The sequence below is a fragment of the Pteropus medius genome, unplaced genomic scaffold (genome assembly GCF_902729225.1).
Source record: "Pteropus medius unplaced genomic scaffold, Ma_sr-lr_union100, whole genome shotgun sequence".
Classification (NCBI taxonomy): Eukaryota; Metazoa; Chordata; class Mammalia; order Chiroptera; family Pteropodidae; genus Pteropus; species Pteropus medius.
The window spans coordinates 3,339,598-3,359,060 of record NW_024355008.1 but is presented as its reverse complement, the minus strand read 5'-3'; the positions used below and the strand labels follow the sequence as shown (position 1 = coordinate 3,359,060).

Here is a 19,463-nt window from a genome sequence, read left to right as displayed (position 1 = left end):
ACACTCTTGATTTTGTCCCTTTGGGGTTTATCTATCTTCAGCCCAAGGTTCATCTCTTCCACTAATTCTCCCAATATCTCCTGCCTTATCTCACTCACACGGATGAGGACTGCCTCTTACTACAGCTCATATCTATGTCGCCTTTGTGCCATAATATTTTGTCTTGTTTTATTCCGTAACTATCTCATGCTCCTAAAGGATAAGTTAACTGAATTCAGAATTCATGCATGCATCTCTGTATTCCCAGTATAACGGTTGGTATAAAGCTAGCATTCAATAGATCTTTACTGGATGAATGAATAAATCCTACTTCAAATAGTTTGACCTGATGCATATCCCCTCTCTCTACATAAATTAGTGCCTAACACTTGATAGCCTTTCAGCTTAAATCAATTTGACAATTTAGAATAAAGTTGTCAAACAACCTACTGGCATAAGGAAGGGGCAGTCATCGGCTCTGCAGAGCTTCGTAACGCAGTGCAGGAAGACAGTGGACATTTTCTGATTCTTGTGCTTCACAAATCGGAATACTTCAAAGGAAAACCGGCCCTGCTGGCTTCTGCCATTTTCAATGACCGTGGTCTGAGGATCTTTGTCACAGCTATATATTAGGGAATGGAAAAACAGGATCTTACTGGAAAGTACCAGCCCACTGGGACTTGTAAATACATTTCTGCAGTGTTAAGGGTATCCCACTACATTAAGACTTAACAAAATCATGCCATATTACAGGTATTTAATAAAAGAATAGGCTAATTCAACAAATATGACAAGAATGACCTAGATCATAAAATGTAAATAGATCGGTTTCTGATTATATTACTGTCAAATTTTAGAAGTAAATTGATACGGTTCAAAAATCCAACCAGTATAAGTATATATAGTAAAAAGTCTCTCTTCCAACTTCATCCTTGTTTATACCATTCCACATACAAACTTGTATTGCATCTTCCCAGGGTATATGCAAATAGAAGTAGAAGCAATATCTTCTCATTGTTCCCTCCTTCTTAAACTGTAGCACAGTCTACATTATTTTGTACCTTGCCTTTTTTAAATTAGCAAGGCATCGTAGAGATCTTTCCATAGCAATACTTAGCAAGCTTCTTTTTTCTTTTACCACAGCTATACAGTATTCCATCATGCACATGTGCCAATTTATTTAGTCAGTTCCCTACTTATGGACACTTGTATTGCTTTAACTATTTTACTTTTTACATAAAAGTCATAATAAATAGCCTTATAATACATCGTTATGAATATGTGCAGTGTTATTGGTACAACGTATCTGTGAGACCATTTAATAGATTCGCCACATTGCCTTCTATATTGTTACATTTTGTACTTCCTCAGTGAGGTATGAAAAAAAATCCTTTTTCCCTAGAGCTATATCAACAAAGTGTGTGGGAAAATTTGAAGACTGTACTCTATTTGATAGGAAAATTAAACTATCGACATATAATTTTAATTTGCATTTTCTTAGTGGAAATGAATACATGCATCTTTTCATATACTTTAGAGCCATTTGTGTCTCTGGATCTGAAAATTTTGTCTTTTGCCCAAATTTATTTCTGTTATGTTATTGGCCTTTTTTATTCCCAATTCCTACAAGTTTTTTAAATGTTAGGAAAGGGGGATTCTTGCTTGTTATATAAATTGTTTTACTTTGTTGTTTGGGTTTGATATTCCTCAGTGTGTGTGTGTGTGTGTGTGTGTGTGTGTGTGTGTGTGTGTGTGTGTCTGTGTGTGTTGTTTGATTTCATTTTTATGTTACATTTTCAATATTTTATTTTATGGCTTCTAGTATTTGGGCTGAAGACAGATATTCCTTACTCCAAAGTTTAAAAAAAAAACATTTCCTATGTTAATTTGCTTTCTTATACCATTTTTAAAGCTATAGTTCTTACACTTAAATTAGTAATCTATATAAAGTTTATTATGGTATGTTGAGGGAAATATAGATCCAGTGCTATAGTTTTCTTATGGTTATTCATTGTCCAGCATTATTTTAAAAAATCTCTGTTTATCCCACTGATTTTTGCTATCACAGTCTACCATATAGTAAATTCCCACGTTTGAATATATTTCTCAGCTTACTATTCTAAATCTTTGTCTGTGTCTAGTCTTGCATAGTAACACATTCCTTTAATAATTTTAGAGCTTTTATTAATTATAATATCTGATAGGGCCATACCCTCCTTATTTCTATGTTTTCTGTTTTTCTTTTTTACAGATTTGTCCTTTATCCCTTTTTTTCTAGATTAGATTAGCTGTGGTTCTCTATTTTTTGTTTTTTCAAAGAACATACTTGTTCTTTATTTATTGCAAAGTGTTGATTCATATTTTTATATCTGATCCAAGTATTATTTAAGCGTTTTAAACTTCCAAGTGGTGGTGACTTTCTGTTTTCTAATATTGTTATAAATTGCTAGCTATCAACAAATAGCTTATTTATTATGTCATTTAGATCTTCTATATCCTTACTTAATCATTGGCCACCATAACTAAGTTTCCTGAGAGAAGGTCATTAAAGTCTCTCATTTTTATTATATTTCTGACTATGTCTTTTTATAGTTCCCCTATTATCTACTTTTTGAAAGCTTTGCTTTTATCTGAGGCATTCTTTCACTATGTCAATATAAATTTCTCTTAATTTAGGAAAGTATTCCTAGACTATATTTTTAAATATTCGCTCTGTTATTTTGGTTTCTTTTGAGGAGATTCTAATTATATTCTGTTTGTATTGCCTTCCCTTTGCCTACCTTTTATGCCTATCTTTCCTCCTCTATCATTTTTACCTTTTTCCTTTATATTTGTTTGTTTTTATTTGCATTTCTTATTTTTATCGTTCTTGTCCTATACTGTGCTTTTTACTGTGTGTAGTCTCCCTTGAACACCTTCTTATGAGTTTCTTTCTGCAATACATTTGTTTTTTTCTTATCTGTCTTAAATTCTCCTAGTTCTCTTTTCACATTCTCATGGCCATACCTCTTACTGTCTTATCCTTTCTTGCTTGGGTTCTTATAATTCTATGTTAATAACTATGATTACTTTTTAATTTGTAAAATAAAATTAATGTTAGAATGCTCTTACAAATCTTATCTGTTCCATGGCAATTTTTCCAGTGAGTTTAATTCATTTTTAAAAAAACTTTTTTCTGTCATTTTCCACATTTTTCTTACAGTATATAGGAACAGGAATACTGACAGAAATACCTTTATTTGCTTACCAGTCATATTTGAAAGAACCGGATTTCCCAGACCTGTTATTTTCAGGGGACTCCTAGGACAACATGGAATGTTAATGACCTTCCTTAAGAGTTTCTTCAGTTCAAGGGCTCCCTCTCATTTTACAATCACAGACAAATTTTCTTTGGCTATGGCAGAATTGTGTAGCTGAGATTTCTCTGCCTCTCTGAACTTGAAGATATTCATGAGAGTATGAGCTCTGTGTTTCTCAGGTTCATTCACTAGCCTCTTCCACTAAGGGTAGGGCCTTTGCTTTCTCAGGTGGTTCCTTCAACTTTAAAATGTGTACTTTTGCTGGCACTTTATGAGACTTGCCACTTCTGAGGCTCTGGTTACTCTCTACCCCTTTATTCTCCATATTCCCTTGTTGGACCTGAGCCCCTATCCTAGCAACTTCTGCTCACAGTGGTGTCCTCTCTTTCCAGATGCGCATTTCTCCTGGCTGTTTCTTGGACCTACGCCACAGGGACCCCTCTGCACTCACTTTTCTTCCCTGTTTCTCCTGCTACTTCTCGCTGCACTGCTTCCTACAAGCCTCTCTCTGCACCATTTTCTCTTGATCTTAACTGCTTTTATTGACCCCAACACATATTTTAGAATTTCTACAGCTTTTACTGAAAATGGCATGTGGGGGACTTTTTTTAGTTACACATTTCACTCTTCTGTGGTTTTCAACAAGAAAACTGAAAAGATTGAGAACTCAGCTAAAGCTATAGTCATACCAGACAGAAGTCTGATGATCATCTTCCAGGTTATCAATCTGTGATCATTATAGACATTTTGGAAAATAAGAAAAATGTTAAAACAAAATGATCCACAATCCCACCATGCATGAATAACCATTGTGAGCCTTTCGACGTATTTCCTTACAGTCTTTTCTACTGTATAAAATATAAATAAGTTCACTTGTACATGTAATTGTATATACTGATTCTTTCACTTCATATTTAATACATAAATTTTAAAAACTATGTATTTCCAAAGATACAATTATTGAGAAGACAGAAAGGGAGGAGATAAAATAGAACCAAACTTTTTTTCTGCTTTATAAATAACTATATGATTGCAGTGCCTGTATGAGCTCTCGACTTACTGGTTTTTCATAATTCACTCAGCCATTTCCTTATTCCTATGTTTTACTATTTTAAATAGCACTCATAGACCAGAAAAATCATAAATATTTTAGAATATGCTTCCTAATTTATAAGCATAGAATCAAAGAATATGAAATTTTTTAAGGCTTTTGATGGACATTGACATTTTTTCCCAAAAACGTTGCCCAAAGGAACATTTCCAGCAACAAGACATGAGTGTCAGTTTGACCATACCCTCTGAACATCATCTTAACCTTGATTAGCCAATAAAACATATTTTCTTGGTTTCCCATCATATTACTCCCATCATGTGTCAATAAGCAGCAGTGATCTGAGCTAACTGCATTTATAAGCATGATTAGAAGCCATTGCTCGACTCTCAAGTCTGTTCTGCTGTCAGATAAAAATGCTGAAAGGGAACTGAGATGACTGAATGTTTTTATGATCAATGTCCCCTTTTCCCAAATGTAGATTACATTCACTCTATCACTGTCTATTGAGGAATGAAGTTGAAGTTATTGGCTCTGATAAAAAAGGAGTGGTAGGCTATTTTATACTTTCATATTAAATACTGATAAATGAAGAAACGTATTTTGGGGTCTAAATTATCTAGACTCTTACTTTAATTTTACTCTCCTTTTGACATATGACGAGATAGTCTAGCTCAGATAAATAGTACCCTTCCACTGCCTTTCTCTTATTGCCAATACTATCCTAGCCATGCTTTTCCTAAGACAGTGAAATATTCTCATATGTCCTGAACATGAATAAAACATCTTTGGTGGACCTAACTCACTGCAACTCTCATTCAACAATAGCCTTATCGGCATTTCATGTTGAAAACTGTTCTCGACTTTTATACTTCCAGCTTTATAAGGACTAAAAGTTCAAAATGTAAAACTTTATATTTAAAAGCTATAAAAGTGCCCTATAATTTATTTCTCTGATGTAAATTTTCCATTTCAATGTCTACAATTTGGTCTTTGCTATCAATGCACCTACCTAAGGAAGAGATCATACCGAATATCATCGTTGGGGTTCCCTGATGGGGTCGTGTAGCAATAATCCATTAAGACATTCCATCTGAAGAAAGAAGTAAGCATAATCTAGAGTTAGAATCTCTTATTGGGAATTAGTTACTAATCTAAGGCAAGTAAATATTTACAAATGTCTTATTCCATAGAATGTAGGTTTTTTAAATTAATTTGCAGAAGATTCTTATTCATTAAAACATTCTTCTAAACTCAAATATGTTTTAAAATCTGCAATAATAAATTGCCATCCTGCATCAAGTGGGATTAAGGCTAATACCACACATGCACAAAATTTCTGTGAAAGGCAACCAAATGATCAAAGTCTGAAGGAATAAAACCCAAAAGTGAACTGCATAGATGCTTCTATGCTCATTGTAAACAATGGTCTTTTGTTTCCAGAAGTTACTGTCTCTAACAGATGACAAAGGATATTATAATACCACATATAGCAAAAAAGTTCGACACACAAATTATACACTCTAAATTATGCCAGAATTAGTAGGAGGTGGGAATGGGAGTCCATATAGACTGTGTGAGGTAGAAGAAAATCTATGAGGCAAATACACAGCCTTCCTCCACAAGGCCAGATTGTGCCTTCATCTATACATTACTTTACTCAGATTCTGGTGTCATGAAAATTACTAGTCTGTGGGAACTAAATGTCAATAAAATGAAAGAAAAAAAAAAATACCTGCATTTAATAAGACAGTTTTAAAGAATCATATATATTCAAGAATAGAAATATCAGGACAGAAAAGAAAAGGTAAAGTTTCTAGAGTATACTAATCTCTTCAGGATGCAACATTTAAGTAATATATAAGAAACCCAAAATAAATCATTTACATATCACAGTTTTTTTATAGGGCAGGATTAAATCTTTAGCTTTTGAATTCCCTTTCCATTTTGATCATTCTGAATTTTCTAAGTACCATAGAAAAATTGATTGATTTTTTTTTTTTTGGTAGAGATGTTTTATGTCATTTTACATCATTTTGGCCCAGATCCTTATGGAGAGAGTTCTTTGGTTTTTTAAATATTTTTTTATTGAATAGTAATGTACAGATAGAAAAGTGCACAAATCATAAGTATTCACAAAAATGACTGCATCTGATTAATCATCCTTCTGATGAAAAAATAGAAGATCCTGGTATCCCAGAAGATGTCTCACACCCTCTTCCAGTTACTACTCCTCCTTCTTTATGGGAAGACTTGTTATTTTCCAGTTGATGACAGAAAATGTGTCACCTCTTAATCTTTGTTATTACTTCTGTTTATTAGCAATGACAGTATTTTTGAAATTAAAAATGAATGAGCTAACTTTCTGATTCATGAGGCTTTAGGAAGCCAAAATGTTTTAGCCAACAAAAGATAAGAGTTTGAAAATACCTGCCATCCAGATTAGTGGCTTGTACGGCTGCAAATACTTTGGTTTTTAAAGGTAATCCTATACTCGGGATAATTAACTGCTGGCTGTAGGTTGAATCCTAATGAAAAAATAAGTGATTAATCTATCATTGCCTTCCCAATGACAGTACATTTACAACTTAAAACAACGTCATATACAAAAAAAAAAAAGAGAGAGAGAGAGAGAGAGAAGCAAATCAACATAAATCGACCACCAAACGAAACCCAAAAAGGACCTAGTTAATCCTCTAGCTTCTTGGCAGAGCTGTCCTGAAACCGTAGTCAAGTAACAAATTCATTTTTATGCATAAATCTTTTTGTTTCCATAATTTACCATAAATGATGGTAAATGTTCAGTGCTTTTAAACATTATTCAGTTGTTAATAGTCAATGGTTAATATTTCATTTGTTTAATATTTAATAGTCAATATTCAGTTTACTTAAACTAAATTTCCATTTATTTAAGAAGTTTATTTAAATTATGTCTGCTTCAGTTTAAGCCCTTTGCCACTGGAGGTTTTTATATGCTTGATAATATCTCATTTACCCAAAATCACTTATCGAATTTAATAGAAAACAAAACAAACAAACCAACATGTTCTCTGAGTTGCCAAAATGCATGCCATAGAGTTTCTGCATCAAATTCTTTGGTGGTTACTTACAGAAGGGTATCTCAGAACTTCATTTCTACAGTTTTGCCCTTATTTGAGACAAATTTTAGAAAGCTTATTTATATCACTCTACAATCTATAATAGATTAAAGTGGCAGTTGGAAATTGAGAAGTGACAGCTTTAATTTAGTAATAAAGAAAAAGAGAAAAAAAATGTAAAATGAAAAAAATCTCCTAAAAAAAGTAAGCTGTCAAATCATTTAGCATGGAGGTAAATTGTTTTCCCAAAATTTAATAACTCCGAACATATTGCTATTTTGCAATGAAGGGAGATTTTAATGTTCATTATGAAATCTCACTATCATCAAGCAAAGGCAAAGTACAGAACATATTCTAAGAAGGCTGGAAAGAAAGCAACAGATTTTGATTTTTTTTAAAAATTAAAACAAAAACAGTTTGTATGCTTCACTTTTAAAAAGGTTACATGCATGAGGAATATTTTATTCCCAAATAAACCAGATAAATGAGGGATTGTATGCTATATCTATTCTCTATATTTCTGTGATAAAAGAAAATAGCTCCTCTAGCCATTTCTGATAGTAAGTATTTGTATTTAATTTCTTTCTGGCTCCCCTTTCCAACTCTCCAAGTAATCCACACTTCATTAACTATGAAGCATTTTCTTCTTATACTTGCATCAGTATTGTCCAGAAGAAACTTACTTCTTTACAAGTATTATACTGCCAAATCATTTGCAAATGACGTGACTCAGCTGTGGTTTAATTATGAATCATCAAATTTTTTCTCTAAAATTGCTTCTCAAAGGTAATTCTCTGACTTTATCTTGGATAGTTGCCTTTACTCCTGTTAGTACAATGTTTTCCCTAAAATCAATTATATTTATTTTAGATTTTTTCTTTATCTTTTAAATATTCATAATTATTATAATCTTTTCTTCAGATTTACTGTCTCTGTATCTCCTGAGAAGATAGTAATAGTCAGGTACTATTGAAATGCACAAAGTCATCCTTATTTCCACAGCGGAGAAAACTGATATATTTATATTTCATAGAAATAAAAGTCACAGTTCAACCTGAAATAACCTGCATATATGGAAATAGCATAGTCAATAAAGTCATTGCTTTTTATAAAACTTTTCTAAGTACACTTATTGAGTCACAGATCACATAAAAATAAACAATTACCCTGAATCCAAATTGGGTAAGAAACTTTCCTCTTTAAATGACTAATTAGAGAATATGAGTAGTGGGTACGTAATACAATTTTTTATCATTCCTAAGGGTTAGGAATCAAAAACTTTGCATGTGAAATAAGACATGGCCCCTCATGGTTGTAAAATAAAATATAATTTGAAATGCTACAATAAAATTACATTTGTGTAGCTAAAGGTTAGTAGCTAAAGGTTCTCAAACAAAAAGTAAATACGATTTTGAATCAATTAGTCGAAGTATACCAAATTTTTTTTCCATTATAAATTACTATTTTTTAATATCTTGTAACATTGTAAAATACTATGATCATACTATTTTAAAAAAGTAGTTTAGGGCAGTGAAACTTTCTGTATGAAATAGCGATGGTGGAAATATGTCACTGCTATTTATCAAAACCCATAGAATATACAACATGCAGTGTGAACCTTAAGTAAACAATGGACCTTAGTTAATAATATAGCAATATCAGCTCATCAATTGTAACAAATATACCCCATAACACAAGGTATAAATAATAGAAGAAATTGTGTGCAGACAGAGGAGGTATGTGGGAACTTTATACTTTCAGATCAATTTTTCTGTAAACCTAAAACTTCTCTAAAAAATAGTCTGTTAATTAAAAACAACTAGTTTATGGGGAAATGGCTGAATTCTATTAAGTAACTTGTTACTAAATGACTTCAAATTCAATTTAATTTTTACTCAACCATTAATTCTTTTATTGAAAATTATTAAAAATGAGAAGTATTTTGGCACTACCTATTTCATTTATAGTCTGGTATCCAGTTGGCTATCTTTTGACCATAGAATTAAAATCTTAAGGTTATCATCAAATTATAGGCTTTTATTTAGCCTTAAGATTCTAGAAACTCTTTGAAGGATTATGTCTACTTAGCAACAGGACTATAATATTATATCAAATGATAAAGAAAAGACCTTAATAGCAAAACTCTTCTCAAATCTGCACTTCTAAATTTTGATTTTATACTTCCCAGTGAGAAAATAGTTTACTTTCACAGAAAGTAATGGTATCATTAAATGCCATGTGGGTATATTTTTCTCTTTTTTAAGATCAGGAGTTGTCATTTTTATTTCACTCAATTATAACAAATAATATTGAACCCAAACCAGTCACCTCAATTCTACCTCAGGGAGCTTACACATATAAATCAACAAATAAAAATCTTCTATTTAAAAATAGTGCTTGCAACAATAATAAATATCTGGCTATATTGGGAAAAACTATTGGCACATATTTGCTGAGATTGTAGAATCAAGTAACTTGGCAGCTTCTTACAGAAGAAAGTTTCGAAATGACAGAAAATCGTACCAACAAAAACAATCTTCACTCCAATACATTTTAATTTGTTGTTTAAAACTCTGTGGTGTCAGACTACAAACTTACAAACATGATTTTTTTAAGAATGCCTTTGGAAAATGTCCTACTACAATATTTATAGCTCATTATATTCAAAGTATAAAGTACTGACTTTTAAATCAGTTGCATGAATCATAACTCAGTGCCATGATGACATGAATAATAATGTAAAAATCAAATTCATAATTTACAAAAATGTTGGTTGATAGATTGAAAAATTGATATTTAAATCAGGCATTTAAAATGTATGAATAAAAATTTTTAATCAACATGAAAATATCATTTGGAGGATTAATGTTAGAGTTATAAATAGAAATCCATGTATTTTTCAGGTTTTGCTGCCACTGTTGATATTTACATGACAAAAGTTTAGACAATACTATGTAGTCAAGCCAAATTATTTCAGATGTGACAGAACTGACATCAGCCAAAAACCGTATTAAAAATATTAACACATTCATCACCAAGCATGCCTTTAAAAGAAGTATTATTTAGGCTTTTTCTTTTTATCGTAAAAATATTATTCCTCAACTCTTGTCCCTGACAATGGCTACACACACACACACACACACACACACACACACACATAAATAAATACATTCATTTAAAGGCAAATAGACACTTAAAGTAACTATACAGAATTATATTTATGAAATAAAACTTAAATCATCTACCAACTTTTAGAGAAAAATGGAGTTTTTATTATACATTTATCACTAAAATATATGAAAATGGTAGGAAAGATGGATAAATGTTACTGAAGTATAACAGAGTTAATGTGGTTTGGGGTAGATTTTTATATAAAAGCCATTTGCATAAATGGCTCCTCAGAACGGTGAGAGAGAAAATAACATCCTTCACCAATCAACTTACATTATAAAGGAGCAGGTTCAAAGTGCTGACAAATGTACCATTGTTCTCTCTCACAGAAATAGCAGCTGAGGACCTAAGACAGAGTTAGAAGAAGGAAAGCACTGATGAAATCTTAAATTAAAAGTTTCACTTATATCTTAATGTTAGATTTAAGATATTAAAATTCTTGAGTAAGATCGACATACTTTTAACTAGGCCTGCAGTAGGTGTATATCTTGAATCACTGAACAAATAAAAGATTAAAAAGCAAGAGAGGCCAAGTAAAGACAAACTGTTTTTTATAATTTTTTTATTTATAAAGGCATCTTTTTTTTTTTTTCATTTGGCATTACTTATATGAGACTTTTTGCAGGGAAAAAAAAGTCATTCCAAAAGAATTTGAATCTGATGTAAATACATTTTCATCAATTCCATTAGAAGTTTCATGAGATCAGAGATTTTGTTTTACTTTGTTCACTGCTAGAACATTTCATGGTACATATAGATACATGATAAATATTTATTGAACAAACGAATGAATTTCCATGTACGATGAAGCTTGGGCATGTGTTTAGTGTAGGAGGGGGCAGGCAGAGTGAGAGACTGTGACACCCTAATGATCTGCTTTCCTCTACACCTGTATCCTTTAGACTCTAGGATATTTTTTCTTGTTTTCTACATTAAAATCCTGCTTTTGACCAAGGTGTTGATCATCACTGCACCATTAAAACCAGCTATGAATATTTTTCATCTGAAGCAAAATATGGCCTTTACCTTTCTTTGTGACTAAGATTAAACAATAACTACACTTTTGTGATAGCAAACCCTAAAATTAGAAAGGGGATGTTTTCATCCAATCACCCCATTTCTTCAAAAATCTTTGACTAATCCAGGTGACTATGCTGTAATGTGGCTGTAATCCTGTCCTGGAGTATGTGCTTTGGAATAATGAATGAATACATGACTATAAACAAAGGCTATGACCTTAGTCCATGTCTGGAGCTCTTAGGTTCTGGGTGATGCCACCTTTCTTTGGAAATCATCAGCACCTGTGCAGATGACACCTCAGCAGAAGGCACTGAGACCCCAGACTCTGAGGCAGCAAACTTCAAAGGGAGCATATGGCAGAGACTGAAACCAAGCAGGACTGAATGTTCTACATTCTGGAAATTTAATAAGCCCTTCTGGACTGTAAAAACACTCAGAGTTCTTGGGTTTTTGGACTATTCTAAAGGGAGCAGAGAGAACCCAAGGCAGACGCCTGATTAGTTTTAGCCAGTTTTAATTTTGGAGGAAAACTATATATAATCTATAACAAGTATATAAAATACATATAACATCTATCTCTTGAGTTGTTGATATGGTTCTTAACATGTTAGATAGATGACAGAGAGATGATAGATGATAGATAGATGATAGATAGATAGATAGATAGATAGATAGATAGATAGATAGATAGATAAATAGATACTTTTAAAAGGGTTTCCATTAATTGAGTTTGGCTACTCTCAATAAATCCTGCTAAGTAAATCCTTATAAATCTTTATAAGTCCCTTACGGATAAGAAATGACTCAAACATAAGACAATATGAGACAGCAAGAATAAAATATGAACTTACGAAGCAAGCTGGGTATTATTAACCAGGTATTCCAATGGATAACTACAACTAAATTTGTAAAGAAGCCCAGGTAAATAGCTGATGATTGTTGGTGGGTCAGGAGTATCAACATATCCTGAAATATTTCCTATTTGTACTGAAGTTGTGTTTCCATAAGCACTGACTCCAGGAACTGTGGATACCTGTTAAAATAGTAGATTAAGTTCAATGATTAAATAGCTATATGTAAATCTAGGCATTTTATATGCAAAATAAAACATTAGATCATTCCTATGGTCTGTTTCAACTATAACATGTCATTATTTCAAGATTATACACACCTCATACTACCTTTAAGTGATTCTATGTGTCTCAACTAAATGAAACTGTATTTATCAAAGACACTTTATTTACATTTCATAAATTAAAAAGGAAAGAGATTATATGTTCAGAGCACTGTAACAAGTAATTTGAAAATGTCCATGATAAATCCAAATTCTGTGGCATGGTTTAAAAGTCCCCTGTTAATCTGATCTTGTTTTCCAATTTAGCTTTGTATCTCCAGGCTCCCTCTCTTAGTTAATAATGCTCCAGCCCCAAAGCCTTTTTGCTCAGGCCTTTGCGCATGCTCCTTCTGCCTCCTCTTTTCTCCACTTCACCCTGACATAGCCTACTCCTCTCCGAATCTTATCTTTCCCAGGAAACTTCTCTCAACATCCCCCTGCCCTGTTATTTTCCCTATTTCCATCACAGCAGTAGTCACAGAGCATGAGCAGCCTCCTGACTTGGAATAATCACGATCAGACATGATCAGACCTCCTTTCGCCTTCACATCTTCAGCATAGCACAGTGAGGTCAGTATCTTGGGGCCCCAAGACAAATCTTGGAAAATAAGTTAAAGTCACAATTTTCCTGAGAGTAGATCTTCTCAGGGTCTTCCTCTGTGGTGCATGAAGATTCTCATCCCTGTCCAGGGCAGTAGTTCATACATGGGATTCAGGGGCATCATAAACTCCCAGAAGTTATGAAAAAAAGTATTGTCTGTGTGTGTTTTTTCTGAGGAGCTTTCACAGGTTCTCCGATCCCACTAAAATTTAAGAACTAGCATTTTAGGAATAATCGATATTGTTCTTGATCTTCATAATACCATAGAGAAATACAATTTCTCTTATAATGTCAAATACCATGACACTCAATAAATATTTTTAGCAGATATTATGGAGACCTGTAATACTTAATTTTCAACGACAGAATAAACTTCATGCATAAACCTAGGAGCATATGGGCAAAACTGAGGCAATTATCTAGCTAATTCATGAACCGAGACAGAATTATTATAAATGAAAACATTTTTATTCTAATCCAGTTATTTAGTAGTCTACTTAATTTTTCCGATGTAGGAATGTCCTTGGAACAGACTCCAAAGCTGGCGACATCTAAAGAAAACTGAAAAATAAAGAAATCTTCCCTTCCTCTCACTTCTTGCCTGACTGGCTAGCTAAATATACCAATTCTGTCTGTAAAACACACACACACACACACACACACTCACTCACACACACACACTCACACACTCACACAGATTCTTTGCCGGACATTTCTCCTAAATTGTTTTCTAGGCAGCAAGGCAAGACTTAAATCCAGAGAAGAAAGCACTATGAAGGAAAGGCTTTGGGGTGTGATGAGAGGAGAGGAAATGATGCTGCTCTCCACACTGGCTCCCTCTCTACTCAAGGAAACAGAGACATGTAATAATCAAACTGAGTCACACTCCCTTAGGCTCACTTTATAACCTCCCGGCACACAGTTCAGAGAGACGGATAAATGTTTTTAGTAAAGAGCCAACAATACTCAAGCTGCAGGCTTGGAAATGGTCATGGGCACAATACTCCAACTGTCCTCTTGGAAAAGGTAAAGGAGAAGATTCAAAACGATCTCTTTTTCCTGTCCCCCATCTTCTATCACGTCTTAAAATCTCTACCCTCAGAATAATCAAGTCTTTCCCTCTTGATCCCAAACAACAGTTTATGAAAAGGAAAAGCCTTTCTCCCTCAGGCTAAGTGATCATGCTCATTGTATCTCCTTTTTATCTTTGCTAGAATTTAGCAATAAGATTATATTTAAACAAGCACAATGAAAAATAATACTAAATAAATTTCAGTGTCACATCCCCCAAGTCACAATATTTTTACTTCAATTAATTTTAATTCCCAGGAGAGTCAATTCTTTATTCAATTCTATTTTTGGTGTTCAATTCATGAATAAGTAAATGAATACCATAGACTAGCAGTTTTCATTCACGGTGAAAATATTTGAATTGGTATTTTAATATTCTCAATAACTAGGGAGAATGTGCTACTGGGGTTTCCTGGGTAAGACTGGCAATGATAAACATTTTGAAATTCAAAGGAGAGTCCTACACAATGAAGAATTTCACACTGGAAATGCTGACAGCCTTCTTTTACAAAGCATTGTAAATTTTTCAGTAGTAAACATGAAACCTAGAGGATGCTAAGTTACACATTCTATATTTCGTCTTCCTTTCTGAATGAGGTCACTAGGAAGCAATAGGCCAAGTCATTCATTTCCAAACTCACTGGAACAAACCATTCTTTTTATGATAAGCTTCTTCTATAAAAAGTATGAGGAACATTGCTAATGACAAATTGTGGAGAAATATCCATCAATGTCATTCACACAAAATAATGTCGCTTAGAGTCGCACAGCCCATCTCAGGCCCCTTAACTGCCCAGCTACGGTAAAAAGAACCATTTTTGGAAAATAAAATTGTATGTTTGGGAGCAGAAGCCTCAAGCAGGCAAAGGAAAGTGATTTGTTCAGTTTTATGGGAATTTTTTTCTTGAAAGATAGATTGGGCTTTTGATTATTTCATAAAATGGAGAGTTTTCTTTTTTAGTTATGACTCCAAACCTAGCACACTATTTCACATGAATCTCACCACTAAGTTGTTGCCACAGCCCTCCAAGGTGCTGAGATTGATGATGAAAATGACCACTGCGGGAAAGGTGTTGTTATTGATGAAACCCCTGCAGTGGGAATCTCCATGCCTTCCGTTCAGAGCCAGATCTGTTTCAGAATAACCGGAGAAAAGTACTGTGCAAAAATTAATCTTCATTGTAATGGCCTGTACCCCACAGTAGACACTGATGTCTCTTTCAGCTGAAATAAAAATATACAAATAAACATAAATCGCAAAAGCACAGTAGAGGACACAAAAATAACTTTAACATCCCCTGTTGTATTCATTCACCCCCTCAGTCTGTTTAACTCATTTCTATATTTGAATACACCACAATCCAATGTGAAGGTATGAAGAAAAGTAGCCAGAAAAGTTGTCTATGGGGAGATCTGTGAGTGTAGAGATTACATTTCATCTCTGTTTCCTTGTGCCTGGTATACAGTAGAAGGGCATTAAATGTCAGTCAAGTATTGTCAAATGATTAGAGAATTGAGTGGGGAAAAATCAGATTGCTGAGGAAATTCAGAACAAAAGTAACTGAATTATTCAGATTTCCTGTCTGGAGTAGTGAGGCTCACTACAAATGATGCATTTTCCCAAGCGTAAGGAAGAAACAGTTAAAATTCATCCTAAACCAAGACTGTTAAGCGCTTTGGTATTTTTTTTAACCTATCTTATCCAGGATGTAGAGACAAAAGTCATCCATCAAAACTTTATTTTATTCTACCTATACTAAATCACACTAGAGAAAAAAAAATGAAAAATAGTGCAGATATTACAAACAAAAATGCATGACTTGCTCTAAGAAAATTTTGCCAATCACTATGCCTCAATAAAAGGAATGAACTAGGTATGGAAATGTAAAACATGATTTGCACAGTTTTCCTGACTCTGTAAGTTATCCCTGATGAGTTCTATTCTAGATCTGTAGAAGTGAGTACATGTACATAAACATACACATACACAAGCTTTCCATGTCTCTATTTAGTGGTTTTTCTACATGTAATGAAGAAAATATACATAGAAAATGGAAAGATTGGCTGCTAGGTAATTCCCCAGTGACAGAAACTTTTACTTTATTGGTTTTGGTAACTGTTATAAGTTGAATTGTGTTCCTCACACCAGGAATAATAATTACATTGCAGTCCTAACCCCCAATACCTCAGAATGTGGCCTTATTTGGAAATAGGGTTATTGCAAATGTAATTAGTTTAGATAAGGTCACACTGGAGTCGGGTGGGTATCTAATCAAACATTACCGGTGTCCTCATGAAAATAATGCCATGTGAAGATAGTGAATTGGAGTGAAGTATCTATAAGCCAATGAATACCAGAGATTGCCAGCAAACCACCACTGGAAGCTACGAAGAGGCAAAGAAGGATTCCTCCCAGTCTCAGAGGAAGCATGGCTCTGCTGACGCCTTGATTTTAGACTTCTGGCTTCTGAAATTGTGAGACCATAAATTTCTGTTGTTTCAATATAACCTTTTTAGCGGCACTTTGTTATGATAGCCGCAGGAAATTAAGTGGTAACACTCTATTTTACCACTTTGATGAAGAATCCGAAACATTAATCAGGTGTCCAAACTGTGGACACACACAAACAAAACCTAAGTAGTCTATCTGGAGAAATGCTTGATTGTTCAAAAAAAGAAAAACAAGCAAGATAATAAATATTTTTGGTAAATAATGGTTTGTTCACCTAAGTAAATGCAAATATCAGTTAGGATTTTTTTGGCGTAGAATTAATTTGCTTAACAGTTCTAATATAAGGGTAGAATGTTCAATAGCATATTTCTTTGGAATATTCATTTTTACACTGTGTTTGTTTGTTTGTTGCTGGCAAAGTGAATCATATTTTGAGGATGTGAATAAGCCAATATGGAAATTTCTATGTTTGGTTATGATTTTAAACTCATTAGAAAACTGAAAGGTAGTATTGGGCTAGTTATTATAGAAAACTTCAAGCAATATTCCCCTTGTAAGTAGAAAAAATAAAATGAACTCATTATGAAGCACATTTTACCAACATAAAAAAAATTAATATCACTCACATTTGGGAGAATATCGCTATTAGCCTTCAGCAACATTAACTGTTTCAATGCAATCATGACTTTTAAATGATGCTCTTAACTAAATAATAGAGTTCATCTTAACAAGTGTTTATTGGGTGCCTACCAACTTCAAAATGCATCATGAATCTACTGGTTTTTCTCTATCTTCATGCTATTCATTGGTCCATGCCACCATTATCTTTTTGCCTGAAATATTATACTAACTCCCCACCTGGTTCCTTTATTTCCGTTCTTAAACCCCTCTAATTAGTACAGCTATTAATACATGCATCCAATCATGTCACCTCTTTGCTCAGATCTTCAATGGCTACTCATTTCACTCAGGCCAAAAGTCTAAAACTTGAACCTGGTCCTCTGACACCTGCCTTCGAATAACATCTTCTCTTCCTTCAGGTCTCAGATTTCATTGTCCTGTTCTCAAAGATTTCCCTGATTTTCAGTCTAAATTATGCCATTGTTATATGCTGCTATATTGCCTTAGAATCATATATGTATTTGTATAATTGTCTTCTCATTAAACTGAAAGTCCTCCAAAGCAAGAAGCTATGATAGTCATCAATGTACTCAGTGAGTATTTAATTAATTAATCATATAAAGTATTGGAGCAATAAACTGCTTGAGGATTTACAAAGTAGTGGTCCTTGTTCTCATGTAGATCACAGTCCATAAGAGGAGACAGACATGGCCCGTGTTATCAAAAAGATTGGGCAGAATACTATGCGATGGCATAGAAAGCAAACCTTACCCAGACCAGCTGGTTAGGAAAAGCTTCCTGGAGAAGATGGCATTGAGCTGAGTTTCAGAAGTATTGGTAGGAGTTAGCTAGATGGAGTGGAAAATTTATACCCACAGAGGGGGCAATGTGAATAACAATGTAGGTGACAAATACACTCAGGCTGGTTGGGAGTTGAACAGTTTGGTTTTTATTAGAATTTAAAATACAGAGGAGGAATGTCAGGGAATGAAACCAAGTGTCAAGCACACGGGCAAGATCACAGGAAATCTTTTCTTACAAAGTGGTCTCTGAAAAGTAACAAAATATCTCCTTTAATATCAAATCAAATTCTCAGCTATTAGAGCTCTCTTTATGCCCAGTGAAATAGAAAACAAGTATCATTGTATTATTTGGCATATCATAAATCTATCAAAGTTAATATATATCATTAAATATGTTACAAAAAAGAAGCACCATTTTTCTCAGCTTAAACAAACTAGAGACTAGTTTCTTCACCTCTGTTGGAGAGGAATTAATTGATGCTTACAATAGCTTAACAAATAGCAGTGTTTACTTTGTCCAGACGTAGAGCTCTCTCTTTTTGTCTGCTTTATAGCTGAAGACTTGTAATCCCTGCAGGGGAACTTAATTTGCTACAAGCTGATCCCACTTGGAAATATGACAACAAACTAAAGGCTTTTTTTCAGTGTAGCAAAAGAGATCTGTTCAAATCCATCCTAACCCAGTTTTCTAAAGACTTTTCACTGTCCCTTCCAAAGAACACATTTTTTCCTGGTTGTAGATACTAACGACATCTATTCAGCACAATTTTTCCATTTATGAGGCTCTGTGGGAGGAATGATGTTACGTCAAGTTGCCAATGAGCAATTTCTGTCAAAAGCAGAGAATTTTTTTTCAGAGAATAACAGTTGCTCTCAACAACTAAATTTTTTGAGCCTTCTTATTGTCCAGTCACTGGCCCTGAATTGTAACATCCCTGTGGACAATACTCGAGTATTAAATAGCCTAATGAGTAAAAGCTGAAAACAAAACAAAACAAAAAAATCAATGAAAACAACAAAACAAAATTAAATTTTTGGTTTTTAGTGTTTTGTGTTTAAAGATACTACATGTTTAAAATGGCAGGCCTCTTAAAGAGTCTATGTTACTAAAATGGAGATCTTTCCTCTGATATTTTAACCAAGCTAAGCTTTTCATAGAAATTTTAAAAATATATTATTCAAT

At 33.5% G+C, this 19,463-nt stretch overlaps 1 protein-coding gene across 8 annotated transcripts in view; it reads right to left on the bottom strand.

The window, feature by feature from the left end:
* ZPLD1 (zona pellucida like domain containing 1) overlaps positions 1-19,463 on the bottom strand; it is a 220,317-nt gene that overhangs the window by 9,192 nt on the left and 191,662 nt on the right. For 6 of the 8 annotated variants that reach the window (XM_039856837.1, XM_039856835.1, XM_039856836.1 and 3 more), the window contains 6 exons: positions 15,408-15,628; positions 12,470-12,651; positions 10,872-10,944; positions 6,760-6,857; positions 5,342-5,422; positions 430-601 (listed from right to left, as the gene is read on the bottom strand). In XM_039856837.1, coding sequence (XP_039712771.1) covers positions 430-601; positions 5,342-5,422; positions 6,760-6,857; positions 10,872-10,944; positions 12,470-12,651; positions 15,408-15,628 — 827 coding nt within the window. The remainder of the gene's footprint in view (positions 1-429; positions 602-5,341; positions 5,423-6,759; positions 6,858-10,871; positions 10,945-12,469; positions 12,652-15,407; positions 15,629-19,463) is intronic. The other 2 variants (XM_039856842.1, XM_039856843.1) reach the window with 2 other exon arrangements.